This window comes from Paramormyrops kingsleyae, chromosome 16 (assembly GCF_048594095.1).
Source record: "Paramormyrops kingsleyae isolate MSU_618 chromosome 16, PKINGS_0.4, whole genome shotgun sequence".
NCBI lineage: Eukaryota > Metazoa > Chordata > Actinopteri > Osteoglossiformes > Mormyridae > Paramormyrops > Paramormyrops kingsleyae.
The window spans coordinates 22,136,147-22,158,167 of NC_132812.1; the positions used below are offsets into that span (position 1 = coordinate 22,136,147).

At 43.5% G+C, this 22,021-nt stretch overlaps 1 protein-coding gene across 2 annotated transcripts in view; it reads right to left on the reverse strand.

The window, feature by feature from the left end:
• The window catches only part of LOC111858359 (glycerol-3-phosphate dehydrogenase, mitochondrial-like), a 33,269-nt gene extending 13,921 nt beyond the window's left edge, over positions 1 to 19,348 (reverse strand). Inside the window, exons 1-10 of one of the 2 annotated variants that reach the window (XM_023840092.2) lie at positions 19,250 to 19,348; positions 15,123 to 15,232; positions 11,585 to 11,756; positions 10,645 to 10,769; positions 8,404 to 8,501; positions 7,599 to 7,762; positions 6,062 to 6,226; positions 1,344 to 1,488; positions 963 to 1,156; positions 229 to 363 (exon numbers count right to left, since the gene is read on the reverse strand). In XM_023840092.2, the coding sequence (XP_023695860.1) occupies positions 229 to 363; positions 963 to 1,156; positions 1,344 to 1,488; positions 6,062 to 6,226; positions 7,599 to 7,762; positions 8,404 to 8,501; positions 10,645 to 10,769; positions 11,585 to 11,756; positions 15,123 to 15,224 (1,300 nt within the window). In that variant the 5' untranslated portion in view covers positions 15,225 to 15,232; positions 19,250 to 19,348. Of the gene's footprint in view, positions 1 to 228; positions 364 to 962; positions 1,157 to 1,343; positions 1,489 to 6,061; positions 6,227 to 7,598; positions 7,763 to 8,403; positions 8,502 to 10,644; positions 10,770 to 11,584; positions 11,757 to 15,122; positions 15,289 to 19,249 lie in introns of both variants that reach the window. The other variant, XM_072700375.1, reaches the window with a different exon arrangement.
• Between the last annotated feature and the right edge of the window lie 2,673 nt (positions 19,349 to 22,021).

Sequence of the window (22,021 nt, forward strand, 5' to 3'; positions counted from 1 at the left end):
GCTTGTTACGCTCCCTGACTGTGTACATTGCAGGAATGCAGCTACAGTATATCACTATTTAATTTCCTTCCATACCAACATTTACATTGATTACTTGATGACAAAACAGCTGTTGCATTTGCTATGTTTGCCGTTTTTGTTCCTATTTCTGCCGTTTTTGTTCCTATTTTTTCAGATGCAAGACATTTGAATTTCTTAGCATTGAAAATACTAAAGTGCCTTCCCTACCTGCTATAGTGACCAGCCCACTGTCGCTGATGTTCACGATGTGGTTGCGACAGATGGACTGAGTGTCCTTAGAGTTGGGGTCTGTTACCAGTGGACGGATACCGCTCCAGGCAGCCAGAACATCCCCTCGTCTCACTGGGTGAGTGTGAAACAGGACAGAACCATATTAGGTGGGGGGTGGGGCTGGGGTGGAGTCAGGGCGGGGCCATGTAGCCCAGTAGCAACTTCCCATTGGCTGTGAGTTATTGACTGATTCTGTAAACCAGCGGTGGGCAATCTTATCCAGAAAGGGCCGTTGTGTATACGGCTTTTTGCTGCAACTCCCTAATTAGATTACTAATTAGAGGACTGATTGGCTGAAGAGTCCTCAGACCTGGGTTTGAAAAGCTGACCAAAAGGTTATCCAAAAGCCTGCATACACACTGGCCCTTAGTGGATAAGATTGCCCATCCCTGGTCTAACACAATATCAGCTGAGCACTGGCTGAGCCTGGGCAGTCCTGACGTGTAGAACGGCCAAAGCTGATTTATATTGTTTTTAAGTTAATGGCAACACAGAAATCTTAGAAGTACCCTCTCTGAGAATTTGTGGTTTGAAAAAAAAATTAAGTGGCTTTTAAAAAATGCATTAGCATAAAGGTAATTTCACTGAGCAGGGGGGCATGTGCAGTGCACACTGGCGGAGACAGCACACTGCAGCTCCATGCAGACACATGCAGCAGACGGGCTGCTTACCTTCCACGTCAGGGCTCAGGTAGCTGCGGATCTCCCTCAGGATGAAGTTGATGTCCTCCTCCACTGGGACAGGGTGGGCTGTGACCTCGGTGGGTGTGTCTGTCGTCCCAGCGATCGTCACCTTCTCCCAGGGCAGGAAGAAGATGACTCGGCCGTCGCTGGTGGCTGGGTCTAGGAGCCCCATGCTCTCTGGGCTGGAAGCACAATGGGTGAGATTATTCACTCCCTCGTCTGCAGGAGAGCTCGACTGGGCTGACCAAGGGCCGTCAAGCTCCATTCTGAGTCTAAGTGACTGACTCCGCAGCACTAATTTACTTAGGTTACATGATGCAAAATTGTTACTCAATGCCTTGCAGATCCTTCGGGTTGGTGGGTGGTTACCAATAATAGCCTGGGATGACGATGTGCACTCCCGCACTGGGCTGACAGATGTTGTGGGTGCTCTGGTCATCCATCTTCCGTAGTGAGTCGGTGAATGGCCCCGTGGCGTTGACGACACACTTTGCTCGCACGTCAAACTCCTGCCCTGGGTGTGAAATGCATGGAGGAAATGGTCACATGACCGCAGACAGACCACAAAATGGTGCACAAAATACAAAAAAATAAGCAAATAAAAGCTACAGTGCCGCATTTTAGTCACGTAGGCAAATAAGAATCGATGCATGCAAATTACAAAAAGCAGTCCCTGACGTGTGCGAACTGAACTGAACAATGACATTATACCTGTAGTTCTTTCTGGAAAGCTACACTGAATTGACTAGTAACTGTTAAGTAGGTTAGAACTACTATTCCCAGCATGCATCACACTGGTAAACGACCCAGTACTCAGCATTCTAAACTAAGTAATTGGTACTCATGCTCAACAAAACAACTACCACGGCAACAGACACACTGCATGATGCTTCCCTGAACACTCAAATGGCTGAAGTCGCTCAGTTAATGGCAGCAGCTGGTGAAAAATGAAATCAATTTAAATCTGGGCGATATCTTAAAAAATTATATATGATATTTTAATTTAAAAGTATTGAGATAAACAATAATACATCGTCCCCCCACCAAAACACACTCAACCAAATGAGCACGCAGGGTAAACAGCCACTTTAGATCAACAGTCTCTACATTAATTTAGGCAATTCTAGGAAAATCATGGAAAATAGGAAAGTAGGAAAATACATGAAAAATTATGTATTTTTGTGGATCAATAAGGGGCGCAGCATTTTATTTTTCAATAGGGGGCAGTGTGCACACCACATCAGACAAGCTTTTGAAAGTAACTAATAGCCTAGCCTGTTTCTTCTATAAATTGCCAATGGTTCTTTATTTTTTTATCTTACGATTTTGACTTTAGCCCATAAATGAAAGAAGCTGAAAAGAAGGAAATTGTAATAGTAGCTAGGCTAGCAAGTCCGCTACCAGCGTCTTTATCTCGTAAGGGAATTAACAATGGTGAGCTCTTGCTGTGCTCGACCATGCACATACAGTGGGCAGCTTGAAATTATCACCAGGAAGTCGCACTTGATTGGCCGACTGCAAGACAAACGTTGGCAATGTGACAAGGTTTAACTTCCCAACTTCGAAGAACGGCAGACGTACTATTACTGCAATGGGCGATGCTTGCGAAAGGCTGCGCTTTAATAGGCACTGTGCAGCAAAGTGTAGAGTGAGAGTGAGAGAGAGAGAGAGAGAGTGTGTGTGTGTGTGTGTGTGTGTGTGTGTGTGTGTGTGTGTGTGTGTTTTCAGTCATAGCCGCCTCTCTGCTCGTAGTGTTTGTGAGCATGTTTAGCAGAGAGGGAACCTTTCCGGTCTTAAAATGAAGTGGCTGCTTAGTGCCTTATTTTGAATACAGTTATGAAACTGAATTATCAGATTTATGAATTTAATAAAACTGTTTGTTAGTTAATGCCGTAAGTGATAGGACCTTTCTTGAACTTCATGGAATAGTGTGTTACTGAATTTAGTTAAGTTGTGTGTGTTGTATAGGCCTGGACGATATGGCAAAAATTTATATCACGATATATTTCCTAATTTTGGTCGATACGATATAATTCCGATATCGATATGGACAATATTAAAAAGCCTCAGGAAAAAACTGCCGAGGACACGCACAATGGATGTCTGCAAACTGAATTTGCAAAGTCTATAATACCTCCAGGCTCCTCCTATTAAAATTATATAATTTTTTTTTTAAATAAAAACAGTACAAAAAAAAAAGGTTCACTTTTTATTTGTATTTAGCCTTTACAAACAAGAAATGTGAAATAAACTATCAAATAAATAAAACTCTCAGACTCAGCTTATTAACAATAATATATTTCCATTTAAACTAGAACAGGCTGATTATTCATATACAGTCGAATCCGGTTATGTCGCCGGCCTAGGGGGTTGCCAAAAAGCGTCGAGATAACCGATGATCGAGATAACCGAAAACCAATATGGCAGCAATATATTAGCATGTGCTTGAAATGTATTTATGTGCGTTAATAACTGAGAATGTACATGCACGGGTTTTTGGCATTGCCGCGATTTGTTTGACGCGATTGGCATGCTATAAATATGTACATACATCGGGGCCGGTTCTAGACATGCATATATGAGGGGGCAGACAGAAATGTGAAGGGGGCACATGGTGGCGACAAAGGCGGGAAAGGGGTGGGGTGGTGCTCTGGATAACTGTTTTTGTCATGTAATTGGATTGCACTTTGTCAGGCCTCTGCCCTAAGACCTGTCCAACTTGGGTGTCCCACCTGAAGGCTAAGCTTCTGCTGGTGTAGCTCTTAGGGTCACTGAGGCACGCAAAGCCCCTGACCACAGTAAGGTGGCAATCCCTCAGGGGGAAAACTGAAAAGTAAAACAAAAAATAAAATAAAATATTCCTCATCAGATTAAAAACAAGACATTTACCTTAATTGGATGGCCTACATCAAACATATTTGAACCCAACAAAACACTTTTCACTATTGCCAATATTACCAAAACTAAAAAGGGTAGGCTAAGTTATGAAAAAGAAAAAATCAATTCACCGAGTCTTGAAATATAAAACTGAAAAATAGGATCGGTCAGGGTTCATTTCACTACATGTTGTACTTGTTATAACTATGTATGTGACGAATAAAGAATCTTGAAATCACAACGAACAAGTCGCTCAATGAGAATGAATGACGTAACCGACTGGCTAAGCTGCTTCTATCGCCAAGGTGGTTCAAATGGTACGATCCACACTAGGGGTGTCTAAAATCGTTTTACATAAAATTTTCCTACAAGGTGAGGTTCTTTCTTAAAAAAAAAAAAACGACAAGAAAAATGTTAATACCCCCCCCCCAAACTGCTATTTTTGTCTATTTGGGGGGGGTCTTGATCGGGGGGTACTGGGGGGTACAGTACCCCCCGATCAAGACCCCCCCAAATAGACAAAAATAATTCGAACCATGATCTCACTAGTCACTATGATTTTGACGAGAGAGATTGCTGTTTCCTCCAAACCTTCCGCAATCACGCAGCTCATTTCGCTTTGCCCTGCCTACTGAGAAACTGGCTCATTTGCATACTAACAGTGATTGGGTGTTTAGCTGGGGGGAGGGTGAGTGGGGGATCTGCCGAGTGCTGCGTGAGCCCGCGCACAAACAGAACGCGGAGGGAAAGAGCGAACAAGAAGTGAAACTTATCATCTCGTTTGTGCCTTTTTCAGTGGATTTTTCAGCTACTGTAGTAAATCTTGTCCATATTCAGTTTGTGGGTAATTATTATTTTCTTCCTCAACTTCTAAAAGTTTGATTTAAGGGGGCAGGACGTTTGCTTAAGGGGGCGTTGCCCCAGCGTAGAGCCCGACATACATGTTGGCTAACAAAAGGCATACCACCAACTAACAGCAGAGATTTACCAGTATACAATAAAAACCACCGTCGTTTCTTGATACAAACCTTTAATTATATTCTCCAACATTGAAAACACAAAGATCGCTCACAAAATCACAAAAAACCTGCGGGGTGTACTGTAGTTCGTTTTCACAAAAAGCTAACCAGTGTCAAAATTAAATTCACGAGTCATTTCCCTCTGACGCAGCTCTGAAAAGTATCATACACGTGGTTACTATGGTTTCTTTACAAAGTCTAAAATGCTTTGTTGCTTTTGCTTTTAACAGTCTGCTTGAAAACAAATGCTTCAATATTATTTATGCTGTCTAAAAAAGTTTTACCTGGATCACGTTTCACAGCTGCGTTGTTCAGCAAATTACCATGCGAATGCGATTTGAATACGCGCTGTTTAGCACTTGTGATACATTTTTAAAAGCCGGTGAATATATATAATATTCAAATGTATATCGAAATATCGGAAATGTGTTTAAAAATCGTATCACCGTTATCGAAAAAAATTATATCGCGATATATATTGATATCGAATTATTGTCCAGCCCTAGTGTTGTACGAAAATTTTTTATGTGCTTCAAATTTTTTTCAATTAATTCTTGAAGAAATGGCTAGTAGAGAGCCCTGGGCCGCATCCGTCAAAATGCTTTCCCAGGTCCGTTTGTCAAAATGCTGGAAATCAACCATTAGCAGGTCACAGCACTTCAAGGTCCATGTTAAAGCCATGGGGTGGAGCTGAGGTGGAGCCAGGGGCAGAGCCAGGACTACAGGGAGGAACCAAGGTGGGGAGATACTGGGGGTGGAGCCAGAACTACATGGAGGAACCAAGGTGGGGAGATACTGGGGGTGGAGCCAGGACTACAGGGAGGAACCAAGGTGGGGAGATACTGGGGGTGGAGCCAGGACTACAGGGAGGAACCAAGGTGGGGAGATACTGGGGGTGGAGCCAGGACTACAGGGAGGAACCAAGGCGGGGAGATACTGGGGGTGGAGCCAGGACTACAGGGAGGAACCAAGGCGGGGAGATACTGGGGGTGGAGCCAGGACTACAGGGAGGAGCCAAGGCAGGGAGATACTGGGGGTGGAGCCAGGACTACAGGGAGGAGCCAAGGCAGGGAGATACTGGGGGTGGAGCCAGGACTACAGGGAGGAGCCAAGGCAGGGAGATACTGGGGGTGGAGCCAGGACTACAGGGAGGAGCCAAGGCAGGGAGGGGCCAATCTAGAGTCAGGCTACCTGTGAGTACGTCCCTGCAGCGCGCCCCACACACCCTCCGCGTCCCCGTCTGGCTGTCCACCCTCTTCAGCAGATGCACCACCTCCGTGTAGTTGGCTGTGACGGCGCCGTGTCTGGCAGCGGTGAGTGCGATGGCCAGGTTCATCCGAGAGTCATTGTGCTGCCCTAAAGCGAGAGAGAGCAGGTGGGAGTTAACATGCTCCCAGGTGCCATGGGCAACCGGGGGGGCCTGGATGCACAGGGAAAAGGGCCGGGTCACGGAGGTGGGGGGGTCCAGTCATAATGTTACATGGGAATCATCCGATCAACAGGCTTCAATTTTTTGGAAGTTGGAGCGGAAATATTTCGAAGGATTTAGAAAAAAAGTGTAAAACTCTCCTTTTGCACGTTAGGTAAGCTGTTCTCTTTCAATTTAGGATATTGCTGGCTGGAGAGTGTCCTGAAAAGAAATGCCTTTCTGAACGCCATCTGGTTTCGGCAGCAAAATAAGTCTGTGCTCTTATTCGTGGTGGAAGGGGGTCTGAGTGCTGAATGAAAAACAGCCAGGGGCCCTATGGTTGGTCGGGCCCTACGGCTGGTGGGGCCCTCGATAATGCGATCGCGCGATCGGAGCCGTCTGCTGGCCTGAGGAGCTGAATTAAAGACCACTTTTTAAGGATTAATTATATATGGCGGTATAGGAATGGCCGGGCCGTGTTAGAGAGACCCAGGACCCAGAGAATCCAGGGGGGCCATTAAGGTCACACTGTGCACGAAGTACAGGGCTCTCAAGTGAATTTCATCCAATACGTAAGCCATTAGTAATTTGTAATTATTATCATAAAAATATATAGAAATCACATATAATAGATTTTTCATCTATTAGTCAATAACAATGACAGTTGAACATAACAAAGATATTACATACAGTCTTATCAGCACTATTGCACAGACCATCTAATTGTTCTTACTGATATCATCATCACTGTTGTAAAATCAGTACGCAGCAGCAGTCTCTAGAGGTCCTGGGGGGCAGGGTCTTTGGCAGTGACGTCCGTGCCCCCCCTCACACACACACACACACACACAACTGTAACAGGGGTGTGGTCAAAGAGAAAAGCCAAATGTGAATCGTGTCCCAACTTTACAGATGAAATCCTAATTATTTTGCCAGATGGACGCAGTACCGGCAGAAGATGTACAGTGCAGTTCTGTGTGCGACTGGTCTGCCAGCGCAGAATCAGGGACTTTTTCCACTATTAAATAATTAGGCATTTTAATTCTGTCATAAACAATACACACTGTCAGGGACTGGAAGTATAGGTTAATTGACTAATTAAAAATATTTTAGAAATATACTTCCTTCATTTCCCTAGTGACATTAGTTTTAGGCAGTAGACATTAAAACGTGGCTTAAATATACAAAAACAGACAGATTCTTAGTAGAGATGCATCAAAGTCATAACTAAAGTCACGGCTCGATGACTCTTCTGCATTTTGACCTTCTGCCTGACAGGTCAGAGTCTTGACGCCTAAACTCTCGCGCTGCTCGTCTTACCGTCATAGTAGACGATGGCCCCCACTAGCTTGTCCCGCTTCAGCATGGGGAAGAGCTCCAGAGCCCGGGACTTGCTGAGAACATAGCTGCTCTTCAGGCAATGGGCTCCAGCTACCAGGTCGTACATCTTTATCCCAGCCCAGTAGTATGGAATCTGCCACCACCTTATGCAACCACAGAGAACGACAAGCACTGTAATAGCAGCTTTAATCAATTCATGAGACAAACATGACTACTGCGTATTCTGACAGTTCAAGCCATTTCTTTTGTTCATAATGATCATCATTTCAACAGAGGCCTTTTTGTAATTCTACTGGACAAAGAGGGTAATTCTCACAAGCAGAGATGCCTGTTGGGTTTCTGTTGCATGCAGGGGGAATCTGCGCCTGTCTGCGCATGCAAGCTGTGTCCTCTGTGTGTGTGTGTGTGTGTGTGTGTGTGTCTGGATGGAGAACAAGCCTCCCACCGGAGGTCCCCACGTCCGCCCCTGCGGGTTCTCCTTTGGTACCGAACCACAGATTTAAATATCAGAAGAAAAAGCAGAAATGTCGTGGACAATTAAAAGAGACATCCCAGATGCCCGGCGGCTCGAGCGGAGCTCCGAGGTGGAGGTCGGGGGCACGGTGAGCAGGCAGCGAGGCTGGCGGTGCCCACAGCTTCAAACCTGCTCCTCCACTAGGGTGCTGGCCCAGGTCAAGAAGAACACGCCGAACATCTACATCTGGTTTGATTTTAAGGGTCGGCTTTGTCCGCCCTTTTGGTGTTTCTATGTTCTAACACAGGTGACAGATGATCCTGGACTTACGAGTAGACTGGGAGCATGATGGGTAGAGGAGCAGACAAGTGGGGAGCTATCTCCAGTAGGTTGGCACGTTCGTGGAGGGCCTCCTTCACCATCAGGTACTGGAAGACAAATGGGAAACATGATTGATGCCTGTTAAAAGTGAGGAGGTGTTTCATGGCTGGATTGCATCTTAGCAGCATCTGGAAAACCACTGCAATCAGTACCTCAGCCCTTAGGCCAGATCCCACCATGCTGGCACTTCTCTTGATAATTTCTTACATCCAAAGATGTTCACTGTACAGCTATATCTCTCCCTGACATTTGCACCAAGTATCTCAGCCCTAAATAATGACTATGGTGGAGTCAATCTTCAAATCATCCTTCATTAAAGGGTACAACCCACAGCCTACAGATGACATCTGTGCAAACTGCACTACATCAGCTACCCACCACACACACGACGGCAGGCAGGATTACCCCGAAAAGCTCATTTAGAGGCCACACAGATATTCAACAGGTTTTGTGGAATTTCAGAAATAACAGCTTGATACTGATTGGTCAAAAAAAATACCAACAGAGTTTGGTGACACAGAGACCCATAAAATGAAGCACTCTGCATTTTCAAATATTCTGTTACTTAGATGATAATTGTTGTGAGAGTGTAGTGATTCAACAGCAGCTTCTGTTATTCCTTTAATATTCTATAATTTGATTGCTTAGATGTTCGGTTATCAGGAGTTCTTTATTTATTGCCACAGTCATCATTTGATTCATGCCATGGTTACCACCTACTCCATGTCGGGGAGGGCACTTTCAGCTAGGACAGGATTTGTAAACTACTATTTCAATCAAAAGGACCTCGGGTATGTTTCCCAGAAGCTCCCAGAAGCAGCTATCATAGTTGGAACTTTTCAGTTGCATAGTCCAATTACATAAACTTAATTAGCAAATATACTTTCGGGAAATGCATCCAAGAATTCCACTTGAGGCAAGCACTGAGTTCTTGCTGTGTGTTGATTGGTCAGTCTCCAATAATCATGCACGTGGCACTAAAGCTAATGCGAAACAGCTAGATGAGTCTTTCAATCAAGGAAACAAACCAGCGAAGGCACAAGAAGAACTGAACTGTTTAGCCAAGTACAGGAGCGTGTTAAGTTTTAACGTAGTTTGTAAAACCTAAAGTCACTCAAAGTGTCGTCCCTGACATGAATTACATGGTAACCTTCCATACAGACACACGACAGTCTGGCTGAGTGCTGATTAGAGGAGGGACAGACTTAACAAAGTCTGATTCCCTCCCTCGGTGACAAAGCCAGTTTCCTCCACAGCTAGGGGCTGCTGGACACAATCAGCCAATAGTGTGGCCCAGGCCCACGCTGTGTTGGGGGCTTTAGGCCTCTCATTTGCTCAAAGAAGGCCTGCTAGCTGACCCAGCAACTCAAAGGCCTCCATAGAAAGTAATAGCTGTCCTCAAAGAGCAATTGTTTCCTTCTCCTAACCACTGAACTTCATTACCTGAAGAACTGATATTTCAAATTGTGCATCATTCTACGAACAGCAAATTCTGGAGCTATCTAACATAACAAGCTTGGCCCTCAAGAACTTCCAATTGTCTACTACCTGCAGCGTGATCCTATTGGTTAATCATGTCACATGTTCGCTTGTTCTGCCCCAAAAGCTCATACTTTACTGCGAAGCTGCTGACAATGCAGCCCAACGTTCTGCAAATACAGTAATTGGCCTCCCCTGCATCTCACCTTTAAGACCCAGACAGTGTCCACATAGCTGGAGGAAACAGGCCGTGAAAAACAGGGGGCTACAGTAATGAGATGCCCCAGGAACGGTGAAATATAACAGAAAATTGTGACATTTTAAGCTGCAGGTTGCAAAGAAAAGCCCATTTGGTTTCCTTAGCAATATGCAGACAAAAAGAAGGATGGACTTGATGCATGCGGCGTTAAACCGTAATTCTCCAGATTCATCTCCACACCCTGTCTTCTGACACGGAAGCCCCCCTCTACCTGCAAGTCACAGAACTTCCAACAACTTGTGAAAATCCTTGAGAAGCACTATGGGGAAAAAATCCCTGAGATACATCCTGAGGGTGTGTGTGTGTGTGTGTGTGTGGGTGGGTGGTAGTGACGGAGGCAAGACCTTCTTTGGAAGAAAAATGAGAGCAGGGAGAAAATAAAGCAATATGACCAGACGGAGCAGGAATTCCACGCATCAGTGTCAGCCACACAGGAAAAATGGTGCATTTACCTGTTCGTAATCGAGTTTCATGATGGCTTTCTGGAGGTACCTGACGCCCCCGTGGATAAGCTTGGTGCTGCGGCTGCTGGTCCCGGATGAGAAATCGCTGCGCTCCACCAGGGCCGTTTTAAGATCTGGGGGGGATGGGGGGGGGGGGCAATCAGGCCGACGGATCAGCAACAGGCTGATGTTTGGGGGCCTCACTGCACGCGGCAGCGATTGGCCCTATTATGGATCCCCGACTCCCATAACATCAGGCATAAAGGCATGAATAATGCATTGAGGGACCTCATGCTGTCTTTTAAGAAAAGAGTGATTATCTGCGCAACAAAAGACAAAACTCCAGCAAAGGCAATATCTCAAAAATATCGCAGTTCCCAAGCAGTTCCCCTGTTCTAGACTTTCCCAGACTCATATGAAACAGACACACAGGAAGCTTATGATTTACATTATATATGCAAGACTTGGGAACAAATATGTTATAAGAAAACATTATAAGTGTATGAAACTACAGAGCAGTTCTGAAGTATTTTTCCCACAAAAAAAAACAAATCAAACTCAAAACAAGACAAATAACATGGAAATAGACCTTCCAAAGCAGAACTTCTGTGCCAGTTTTATAGGATGTATTAATTTCATGTCATTTAATGCCACAAAATATGGCAAACAGGACAGAACATAGTGTCAGAAGTGGCCAGGTAATTTTCCTTGATAACCAGAATGTTTTGAGCCTGCACCAACTGTGTCGTACCCCAAGCAAAAAAACATCAAGACAAGCAAAAGGTACAGGCGGGGCAGTTAAGCAGAAATGAAGATGTACTGAGGACAAATGTTCTCTCGACAAAACCATAGACCAGGTACAGGCCAAGGAGAACAAGCCAAGCTCAAGGTCAAAGGCGTGTCGGGTAGAGTAACCGAGGAGCTCAGCCAACGCCGGCGGCAAGCTTACTCCGCGTGACAGCGTCCAAGGCGCAGCCCGAGCCGGTGGCCCCTCCCCCGACGACAAGGACGTCGAACTCCTCGGTGTTCTGCAGCGCTGCCAGCTGAGCCGCGCGGGACGGCAGCTCATCCAGGGAGGGCAGGTCTACCTGCTCCGCAGCCTGAACGCGTGCCAGTCGATCCTGGGCCATTAGAGTAGACAAGACCGCCCCCGAGGTCATTAACATACGACTCCAAGGGACGAAAAAAAAAATGTCATTCCAGAACTCTCCATATTTCGCTGGACAGATAAAAAAAAAAACAAAATCATGCATTATCTGTGGGGTAATAAAATGACCCAACCACCCAAATAAACACAAATATAAATTACATGCTAATTCATTATACACCCATCATGCAGTGCTTTTCATGCTGCATGCTTGTTTATCCAGAATGATCATCTGCACAGTTACGCCGCATAATGACTGTGTCAAACTGACACACACAGCTTTAATTCACACCTACAGAGCAAGACGCGGTGCTATTGTGCAACCCGGGAAATACCGCCGCATATCAGATAAATACCGTAAATGAACGAAACAGACTGTTGGATTTTGCTTTTTAACAAAATGAAAATAAACACGGGATGAGGGACACTGATCTTAAGAGCCACCCCATAAAAAATGACCGGCAATAGCCCTTACAACCCTGTACATCAATTAACAAATTGCTTAAGAAAATAAGTGCATAAACTGGCATGACAGGTAAATGAAGGATGAGTCTGTTACAGCCCAGATACAAAGGGAGGATTCTATGCCAATTAGAGGACATGGGAGAAACCTGTTAAAATGTCAACAATAATGAAATCATCTAGTATTTAACATTCAGTCTGAATGATCCCCCCACCACCCGCCCCCCGCATCTTCTCCAAGCTGGTACTCCATTAGACTTGCAAATTTATGAATGGAACCTATTAGCAATTTAGACTGTAGTCGCAAACAAGATTTAATAATTAGTGTCTGTTTCTAAGGATGTGCAAATTTAAACTGCGGGCAACTGGGACCAAGGCCGGCCTGGTAATCAGGTTAACAAGAATGTAAGACTGTTACGGCCAATGTCAGGCATCCGGTAAGGCATTCCCCGTGTGTCCGACGTGCTGTGACAGACGAACAGACATGCAGCTGATATTGCAATGTTAGCGATGCCGGCGATCCTGCAAAGTTAAACGCTTATGTGCTGCATGCATGGCTGCCATTAATTTACTGGAGACGCTGCTTACCAGCTTAAGCTTCGGCCAGATGATGCATTGATAAAATAATAAACAAAACAAACAGGAAGAGAAAGGAAAACAAAGACTGACATTAATACAAAGCCCCTTTTTCTTTCTGAAAGGTCAGCTCTGGACAGTGGGGTCTCAAGGTATGAGCGACGAAGCCCTATTAGCTGTAATTATACAACATGCACAAAACAGGATTTTCAAGCGAGACCAACTTTTTTATTATTTAGATCATTTTGAAATATAAAACAGGTTTAAGGAGAATTTTTATATTATTAGTCATTAGTGAAGTATTTTCACCATTGTGCTTCTTTGTATGCTAAAACAAATGATGTTTTTTTGTCTATACAGGATGGTCTATGTGCCCCCAGTTTTATCTGTATAATGCATGTCTTTAAAAGTGTTTGGGCATTTTTCGGTTTGTCCTTTTGGGCTGCCTTTCTGCTTAATTGAGTAGAAGATCAAACAAAATATCGCCATAGTAACCGTATTCCAACATGCTATTATACATCCATTCTGGGGGTTTCTTTCAAGTACTGATTCTAATGAAGCATTATTATTATTATTATTATTATTATTATTATTATAGAGAAAATGGCTTTCAATGGATCTGAATAAACTACAGAAATGGGAAATCTATTAATCTTCTGTGGTTTTCATTTGTGAAAGACTGCTCCTTATTAGTCCACTTGATCAGATCCATCTTGTTGACCCTAATGTTTAAAAAGAGAGTGAAAGAGAGAGAGAGAGAGAGAGAGGGAGACAGACAGATAGAGACATTCTAGCCTTACATTTTTAATGTTAATTTAAGGAGTTATGGGGAAAATTGTTTCCATGGCATGTAGAAATGCAATACAAGCATAAAGTTCAGCTTAAATGTTCAGCGTAAATTGATAATTAAACTGTGGCAATACACTCAGTGAATTAGGGAACTGTGAATTCCACACTAACTATCCGGTGCACGCATGTCTGGGTGTTTTTCAAGGGACTGTTTTTCTGTCAGGCAGACATGCACTGACAGCGTGAGATGCTTATTGAGGGGCCACTGACATGCCAGGAGGCTGAGACAAGACCCCTGTGATTGGCTGAGTGAACAGGAAGAGGCCAGCTGACGCACTCTTATTGGTGGATGCCCAGGCAGAACAGGCCCACCAACGTTTCGCACTTGACCTGACAAGTAGGTATCCTTAACCATTTTTCTAACAGCTGCCAAAACAATAAACTCATCAGACCGGCCGTTCTTCATCTTCTGACTGCGCCTAACGTAATGGCCATTTTCTTTGAGGACAGAGATAAACAAACTGGGTGCTTAATGGCCGCTGTGTTACTCTGAGGCTGCGTGCGGTTCTCATGGTGATTTCAGGTGCTTTCCTGGAGCTTACGGTACAAGGAGAGTGCTGAGAGTGGGATTTAAGAGCAGCTTATTTCTTATTTCACATAAACACAAAGATCTCCTGTGGCCTTTAGGCAGTATGGTTGTCATGCACAGAAAATTACAGGTGAAGGTAAAAACAACGTAATATTTTCCAGTCTAAGTGCATTCCAAAGTCATGACCAGATCAGGAGGGCACACACGGCAGGCACCCGGCCAGCAAGGTGCTCACATGCCAGGGTGTGTCGCAGGGGTAGGATTTAATGCAAAATGGCCGACTCTTTGGGAGGATCCACTGGGCGGAGAACCAGCTCAGCACAAATCTGCTCTCTTTGCCAGCACCAAATGTAGATGGGTGTTTGTTTTTTTTAATTACTTTTATCTATCTAACTCTCATGACTAGAGGAGGCAGGTAAATTCAGATGGTTGAGGGACAGTCGTACAGCCAATAACTCAACTCACAACACCATCATAGCTAGAAAAGCGAAAACTCGGGGCATCGCTTTTGTGAATCCAACCGAACGTTTGACTGTAACATGTATTCTCTATTGGACACAACTGGGTAGTCAAGCAGACAGGACAATATATATGAGCATAAACCTCACAATATAGCAGAAGCAGAAAAAACACTTATAAAAAAGATAATAAACTGCTGTAGTGCACGAGATGTGCAGTACGATACAGAGTATGTTCTTCTGTGGCATTACAGTGTTGGAATAGGAGTCGTATCTGTGACAGAAACAGCGTTGGGGGTGTGCGACAACACGCTGGGGTCTAAAAACACAGCAAAAACCTTAACCTTTTCTCTCCCCATCTGTCTTCACTGAACTCGCTGACACGTGCCCCGCGCTGCCCTCGCCGCGTAATAATTACACAGTGAAATTCCGCGATGGCGGACGCGCTGACATTTCAGCCGCTCACCTGCTTCCTCCTGTACTGTGACAGCTGTGACAAGCTGAAGGCGGCAGTCAGGACCCCACCCCCGATGAGGGCTGTCCGCCGCACTGCCTTTCGGAAGGCCATGTCTTCTCCTGCGGAGAAAAGAGGGAACCGCTCTTCTGATGAAGGAACAGCGAGAACCAGTTTCCTGGGTGCAGATAATACAATGCAGTTAAACATAGTTATATATTAAAAATCCACCTTTCCTGACAGACAGCATGTTCTGAATCATACATGCAGAATTTTATAAATGATTATCCAGCACAAGAACCTATTCCAGGTAGCAAAAGCCACAAGGTAAGATGTTGAAAATCCATCGTATGGCATACACTCATTTAAAACTGTCACTAAGCAGCCGTCACCAGGAGTGACATGAGAATTTCTGTACACAAGAAAGTTCTGAACCAGTTGGAACCAAGTCACACACAGTTTGGGCTCTTTGGGCCCCGCAGTGAGGGGCTGCCCATCCTGCAACTGGGCGCCTCTATGCATTACTCACTGGAGTGACCAAAGAGAGAACTAGGAAGAAACAAAGTCTAAATGCAATATACCAAAAGAAAGAAGTTCATATAGCAGTGCCAAGCTAACCATTTCAAAATGGAAGTCAACAACAGTAACCAGTAAGGGTCAGTGATACAGGTAGGCAAGCAGAGATGTTCTCAGAAGTGAAGATGTTGTGAGGTTGTGAGGGACCGGATGGAGGTGTGCAGCTTGGCGTTTCCCAGTCCGGTTCTCGGGGAGCCACAGTCGGTCCATGTTTTTGCTCTCTCAGGGCTCCCTGTCAGACAGTCCACATGGGGAACCACATGGACCGCCTGTGGGTTCTTGAGGACCAGACTGGAAAACAGTGCTGCAGCTCATTCTGTGGGATTACACAGAAGAAACATGCAACGTGGAAGAACATGCAGGCTCCACAGCCAAAGTGGGGAATCAAACCAGCAACCCTGGAGGTTTGAGGCTCTGGTTATGTCTGCATTTTTCTGTGCATGTACGGCAACGATGCATTACTCCATATGCCAGTATCGTCTCTTATCGTGATACAACAGTTTAAAACTGGGACAATTATTATCATTCTGCAAATATCTATATTTGATGAAAATGTGCTGTTCATCGTTATTGCGCATATCAAAAAACAGTTATGCAAGTTAGCTACGTAGTGGACGTGTGAATCTGCGCTCTGGGGGCAGACACAGTTGCACTCTATTCATGTGTCCCTTGTGCGGAGAATCTGCACAGACGGAAGATGGGAACCACACTGTTCACCTCTAGTTAAAAAGCAGGTGGCAGAAGTGAGATATTGTGTTATTTTGGATTTAAACCGAACAATTGGGATGAATCTGTAGAGCCGAAAGCCCCAGTACGCAAACGCTGCTATAAGGGGACGTCATGCCTAACCTGCCATGATTTACATATGGAGGTTAAAGGTCATGCATAATAAAAGATACAAGACTATAGTGCCTATAATGACGTGATTTAGGACTCATTATGTTTCATGTTTCTGTTTACAGTCAAGTTTAGCCCACATGCCAGTTCATTCATATCCCTTTCTTCAGTACATTAGGCTAAATGATGACCAGAACAAACACAAATATAAAATGTAAATGTTAGTATAATATCAATGAAGTTTAGTAACAGCTTAAAACACATTAATACCAAAATCTATTACGTCAATGGAGGTTAATTAATCTATGCACATTTCTCTGATAATGTTAAAACTATATTATCAGCTATTGCTGAGGGTTTAATTGATAAATAGGCCTGTTTATTTCAAAGTAATATATTTAAATGGGAATGTTTTACAGTATGGATTTGATATAGATACTGAGGTATCAAAGTTGGTATGAGTACTGAAGTTAGAATTTCAGTATCGACTCATGTCTAATGTACAGTGATTCTGAGGTGCTGGTAAATGTTCCTGTAATTGTGTAGCCAGAACAATGAACGGGACAGGAAGTGACATGAGGCAGTGCAGCTGCCACTCCTGTCGTGAAAATGTTACCGACTTTCACCTTGTGCCTTGGCCAGACCCGTGTAGCACAGTGACAAAGTGCTGCCCTCTAATCTCCATAGAAGGGAAAGCATTCACCTCACCTGGCCTGGTTTCTCACCTGAGAGAAGCCCCGCCCTGCTCACCGCCCCTCCTCCCCAAGCTGTGTTTGTAGGCACAGCCAATCACAGAACAGCACACATGCCTGAGAGCATAAAACGCTCTGAGAAAAATCTCACAATGGAACACTGGGACAACATTACAGCAATATAAATTCGCATGCCGGGTGAACTTAAGAAGACCCAGTACCGTTATCATCCGGGGACAGTTTGACCACAATCCCCATGGAATCTCCGCAAACAGACTCAAAACATACCCTACAATAACAAATCATTAAGACAGCTCTATTTTATTTCCAAACCGACAGAATGATTGCCGTGCTTCAAACCAATAACAACAGTGTGGAGAATGAATTTGTGAAATCGATTAATTCTGCTATGTCAATTATTATAATAAAACAACTTAGACTACTTTGGCTAATTTCCATGGTAATAAATTTATTTTAATATGCCCTAATATTATATAAATTATCCCAATGGTGGACTTGACCAGTAGGCCTATTAATCGAAAAGCTCCCCCTGCTCAGTCACCACCTTCACGAGTTTGACTTGGTTCATTTACAAACTGTAAACCTACTGGATTATATACAGAAAAGTTCAGATATTTTTCCAGATAAGAAACCTACTGAGTTATTACTAACGCCTGCACCAATTACGGCCTGCGTTGCATTACTACAGTTCATGAATATTCATGAGCGATTGACGTGCGCGTGGCCGTGGACGTGGACGCGACTCGCATCCCCGTTTTTTGGACGGAGATGGTTCCTCTTCAGTGTAACACCCTCCTCTTCCTATTCCAGACATGCTAGTTATTCCTCCCTAACAGCGCAATACGTGAAGGTGTGTTAAAATGATGAACTGCGCTCAGCCTCTGAAGTGCAGCCGTTAAAGTGACACTGGTACGCTGATATTTTAAGCTTGGAAGCAGGGCTCTATAGATGGAAAGAAGGGGCAATGCCTTTGAGGAGAGACTATAATTAAGGTTTTCCAAATTAACTGGGCACGATAATAATTCCGCTGCAGCTGCGATTTTTATATGTCCAAAAATCATTTGAACTGGTGACATTATTCCCTTTTGTTAAAAGGTTGTTTTGCACAGGAGATGACAATTTGAATTTGCTTGATGTTTTAGCGTTCTCAAGTACGATATTTGACAGCCATCCAGGTTACTGTCCGTTCATAAACCCCCGTGTAATAAACTACGCAGTTCCCCCCCCCCCCCCCCCCCACTATGCGCGAATATCCTCCCAGACAGCAAAAGAAATGTAGCAGAAGCGCATTTTTATGAGCAATCCTTAGCGTTGATTGGCATCGCCTTAGGACGCCTTTATGCACGGCATGAATGTTGCACCGCGGGTTCGTGAGGAACGTTGTTTCGTTTCACGGTGTACAGTAGGTTACACGGCTGAGATCACAATAAGGCTTTACCAGACTGGACTTAAAATGCTTTTGTATGTCCGGAGGGGCCACTCCCGACCCCGCTTGCTTCACACCCTCCAGCACCAAGAACCTCTTTTTGCAATCGGGCAAACCTCTGCCCCACCAGGAAGCACCATCTACGCTCACAAACTGTACAAAGCATGTATAAGAGTATTAGAAGTTTGCCTACTTTCAATATCCGTTATTGGTAAATATCACAATTTCTTCAAGAAAGAGAAACTGAAGCAAGTTTTTCATGAAATATTTCAGTGTATCAGAACGTGCATAGACAGATATGCACAATATAATTGCGACTTCCACCATTTACTACACTTGACATAACCCAGTAAAGTCGGGCTACATGCACTTAATTCGTACGATCATTTAGGAATAGACGATTAGTCGATCACACACGCATACGCATGGGTACTCCACGCTCAAGACACGCCAAAGTTAGGTAACCAGTAACGTGCAGTTTCCGCGATGGATGCATTTTTCTTGTTAAAATGTACTCATTTTAAAAGTGATATTCGCCGACATCCACTGCAAATTACATTTCAAAGTAGTTATACATACTGACTTACAGCTTTTATTTTTCTCGTTTAGCGCCGTAGTTTTGCCACTTCCCATTAATGCTTGAAATGCACTCAGATTACAACGGGACTAGCAGCGGGGAATACGGAAGTGGAGTCACGTGATGCGAAGGCAGCCGGCTCGTCTTACGAAACAGGAATGTGGTCCAGCCGCGGGCTACCGGCTGCGGTGAAGGCGCTGATCTAGTTAGATGCTTTAGTTAACCGTGCTCATAAACAATTTTATCCATCGACCTTTAAAAACAAACAGCATTTACTTTAATATTATTTTTTCCTTGGTAGAACGTAACTTTACGACTTTACCTATCTATTTATAAGCGATCTACACAATGCAGTTGCAAACGTTTATGGTTTCATCAGTCACTAGTTTATGGAAATTTAGCTCTACTAATCACTTCGTTATAAATGAAAAACTAACTTTACGTTGAGTATTTATAACTATTAAGAGGCAACATATCCAGTGAACACAATAACCAGTCTTAAAGCAGATAATTCACATATTTACTACATTATAGTAGACGGTAGAGGGCATAACAATTAAATTTGTTAAATTAGAGTAGGTGTATGTAAAAAATCAGTGCGTTAAAGTAGGCCTATCTTTACAACTAAAAAAAAAAAATCATTTCTGCAGCTAAAGAAGGCACCGTGCATTACTATCAAGATGAAGCTCCATCCAACCTTAAATTATTATCCCTAATCGGCACCCGTTTAACATCCAAAGTGCCAGGTGAGATTACTTAAAATAATTCAGGGACTGAATTAATTTTGGGCAAGAAATGGCCCCTCTCAAAATGTAATTTGGTAATCCAGCTCTGTAGGCTGGTCCAATCACAGACCCATTTCCCATTTCCAGTCGTACACTATACTCTCTGCATAGCATAGCTCACCATAGCTCACCATAGCTCACCATAGCTCATGCTGGCCTCGATCAACTTCCTGCCAAATATAAACCGTTCATGAGTTAATGAGATTCTTCTCTGAATAAAACACCTGATAGATGCATGCAGTTCTACTGTTTATTGCTGTGAATAAAGGACAGGTGTTCAGATTCTCTCCGAAGGTTGGTATTTAATTAGGACACAAAAAAACACCATTAAATGCAAGTGTATGTACTTTTAATAGCATATAGTGTACATTATACTGACAGCAACATGGTGTAGAACTTAGGGGTCAGGGCGACCCGCTGGGAACTTAGGGGTCAGGGTGACCCGCTGGGAACTGAGGGGCTCAGGGGACCAACACTTATGTCATTCTGCAGACACTGGGACAAGCGAGTATGTTTTGTAAAGTTTTCTCACAAGCCATGAGACTATATGTCTTAGTTATCCTGTTTAGTTCAGCAAACATATGCAATGTGAAATAATTTGAGATATTCCATTAAGTGGCTCTGGGATTCAGTAAGAGTCCCTTTTGCTTGTTCCTGTGCAAACCAGTATGACTGGAGAAACCAACCTATGCCTGTCTTGGCCTAGAAATGGACATCATTTCATCAGTCTAATTTACTGATATAATTATGTAATTTACTGACTTAATTGTGCAATTCAAATGCTCATTTAATGTGAATATTGGGGAATTACAAGTCGTTTTTTTATGTTTAAAAGTATAGTTTAAAGATAGCATAAATGATAATCCGTATATTGTTTTGCATGAACTGCAATTTTGTGCATTTACACTATGGAAATGTTGGGGATGGACATTGAGAAAATACAGTACACACTGAATAAAGCAATAAGTATACTGTTGGTGGACTATGAGGATTCATAAACTACTGCATGTATGCTGTAAAGAGGTCTGGCTCTTTGGATATTACTATTCTTAGGAAATAACTTACCGCTTATATGCCTGTAGTCGATCACCTACATTTCCTTTTTAATGATTGTGAAGTAATGAAGTAATTAAGCTATGCATATAGATAAAATGCTTAGCAACACAATACTGCTATGGACAATTAACTTCCCTAATTGTATTACTGCTAATTGAAATTGGTAAATGGACAGTACAATTTTAAAGTTATTTTATATAAATAGTGTTGTATAGCTGATTGCAGTTCAAAACAGTTGCCAAGAATAAAACTACATTGAACCCATTTATATGCATTTTGGTTTAACAATAAACCTTTATATTTAGAGTGAGATCATATACTGAAAGATGATGGAAGTAACTGTTTTAATATATATTAAAAAAATGAAAATCCAGGAAATGTGAAATATGTGTACATATTCCCTTAGTATACATCAGTGTAATAGTTTAATATTTGATTGTGGAAAACACATTTACCGTGAGTCCCTTGGATAATTTCCAGGTTTGGTGCATGAAAATATTAAAGCAGTCATCATAATACACTGCAAAATTGTTATTAATTGCATAAGTTGTGACAGACATGTTGCTGGAGTCAATTAGGCAGTGAAGTCTTTACTGCTACAGACCTGTTGTACTGGTAATTCCTTTGCTGATTTTGTATGGGTGCATGAAAAAGAGAGAGAGAGAGACAGTTTAGCCATATGCTAATATGCCACTATGAGCATGCACCCCTTTTACATGCTGGTTGCTTGTCCCTGGTGGGTTCATTAAAAAAAAAAAATGGAGATTAAACTTTTTTGGTGATTTTTGTAAGCATGCCCCAGCTGCCCTGTCCACCTCCCATTAGCACACATCTCACCCTGCAGAGTACCCCCCCCCCCCCAGCTGCCCTGTCCGCCTCCCATTAGCAAACATCTCGCCCCACAGAACATCCCTCAGCATCAGGGAAATCCTCTGCTGATG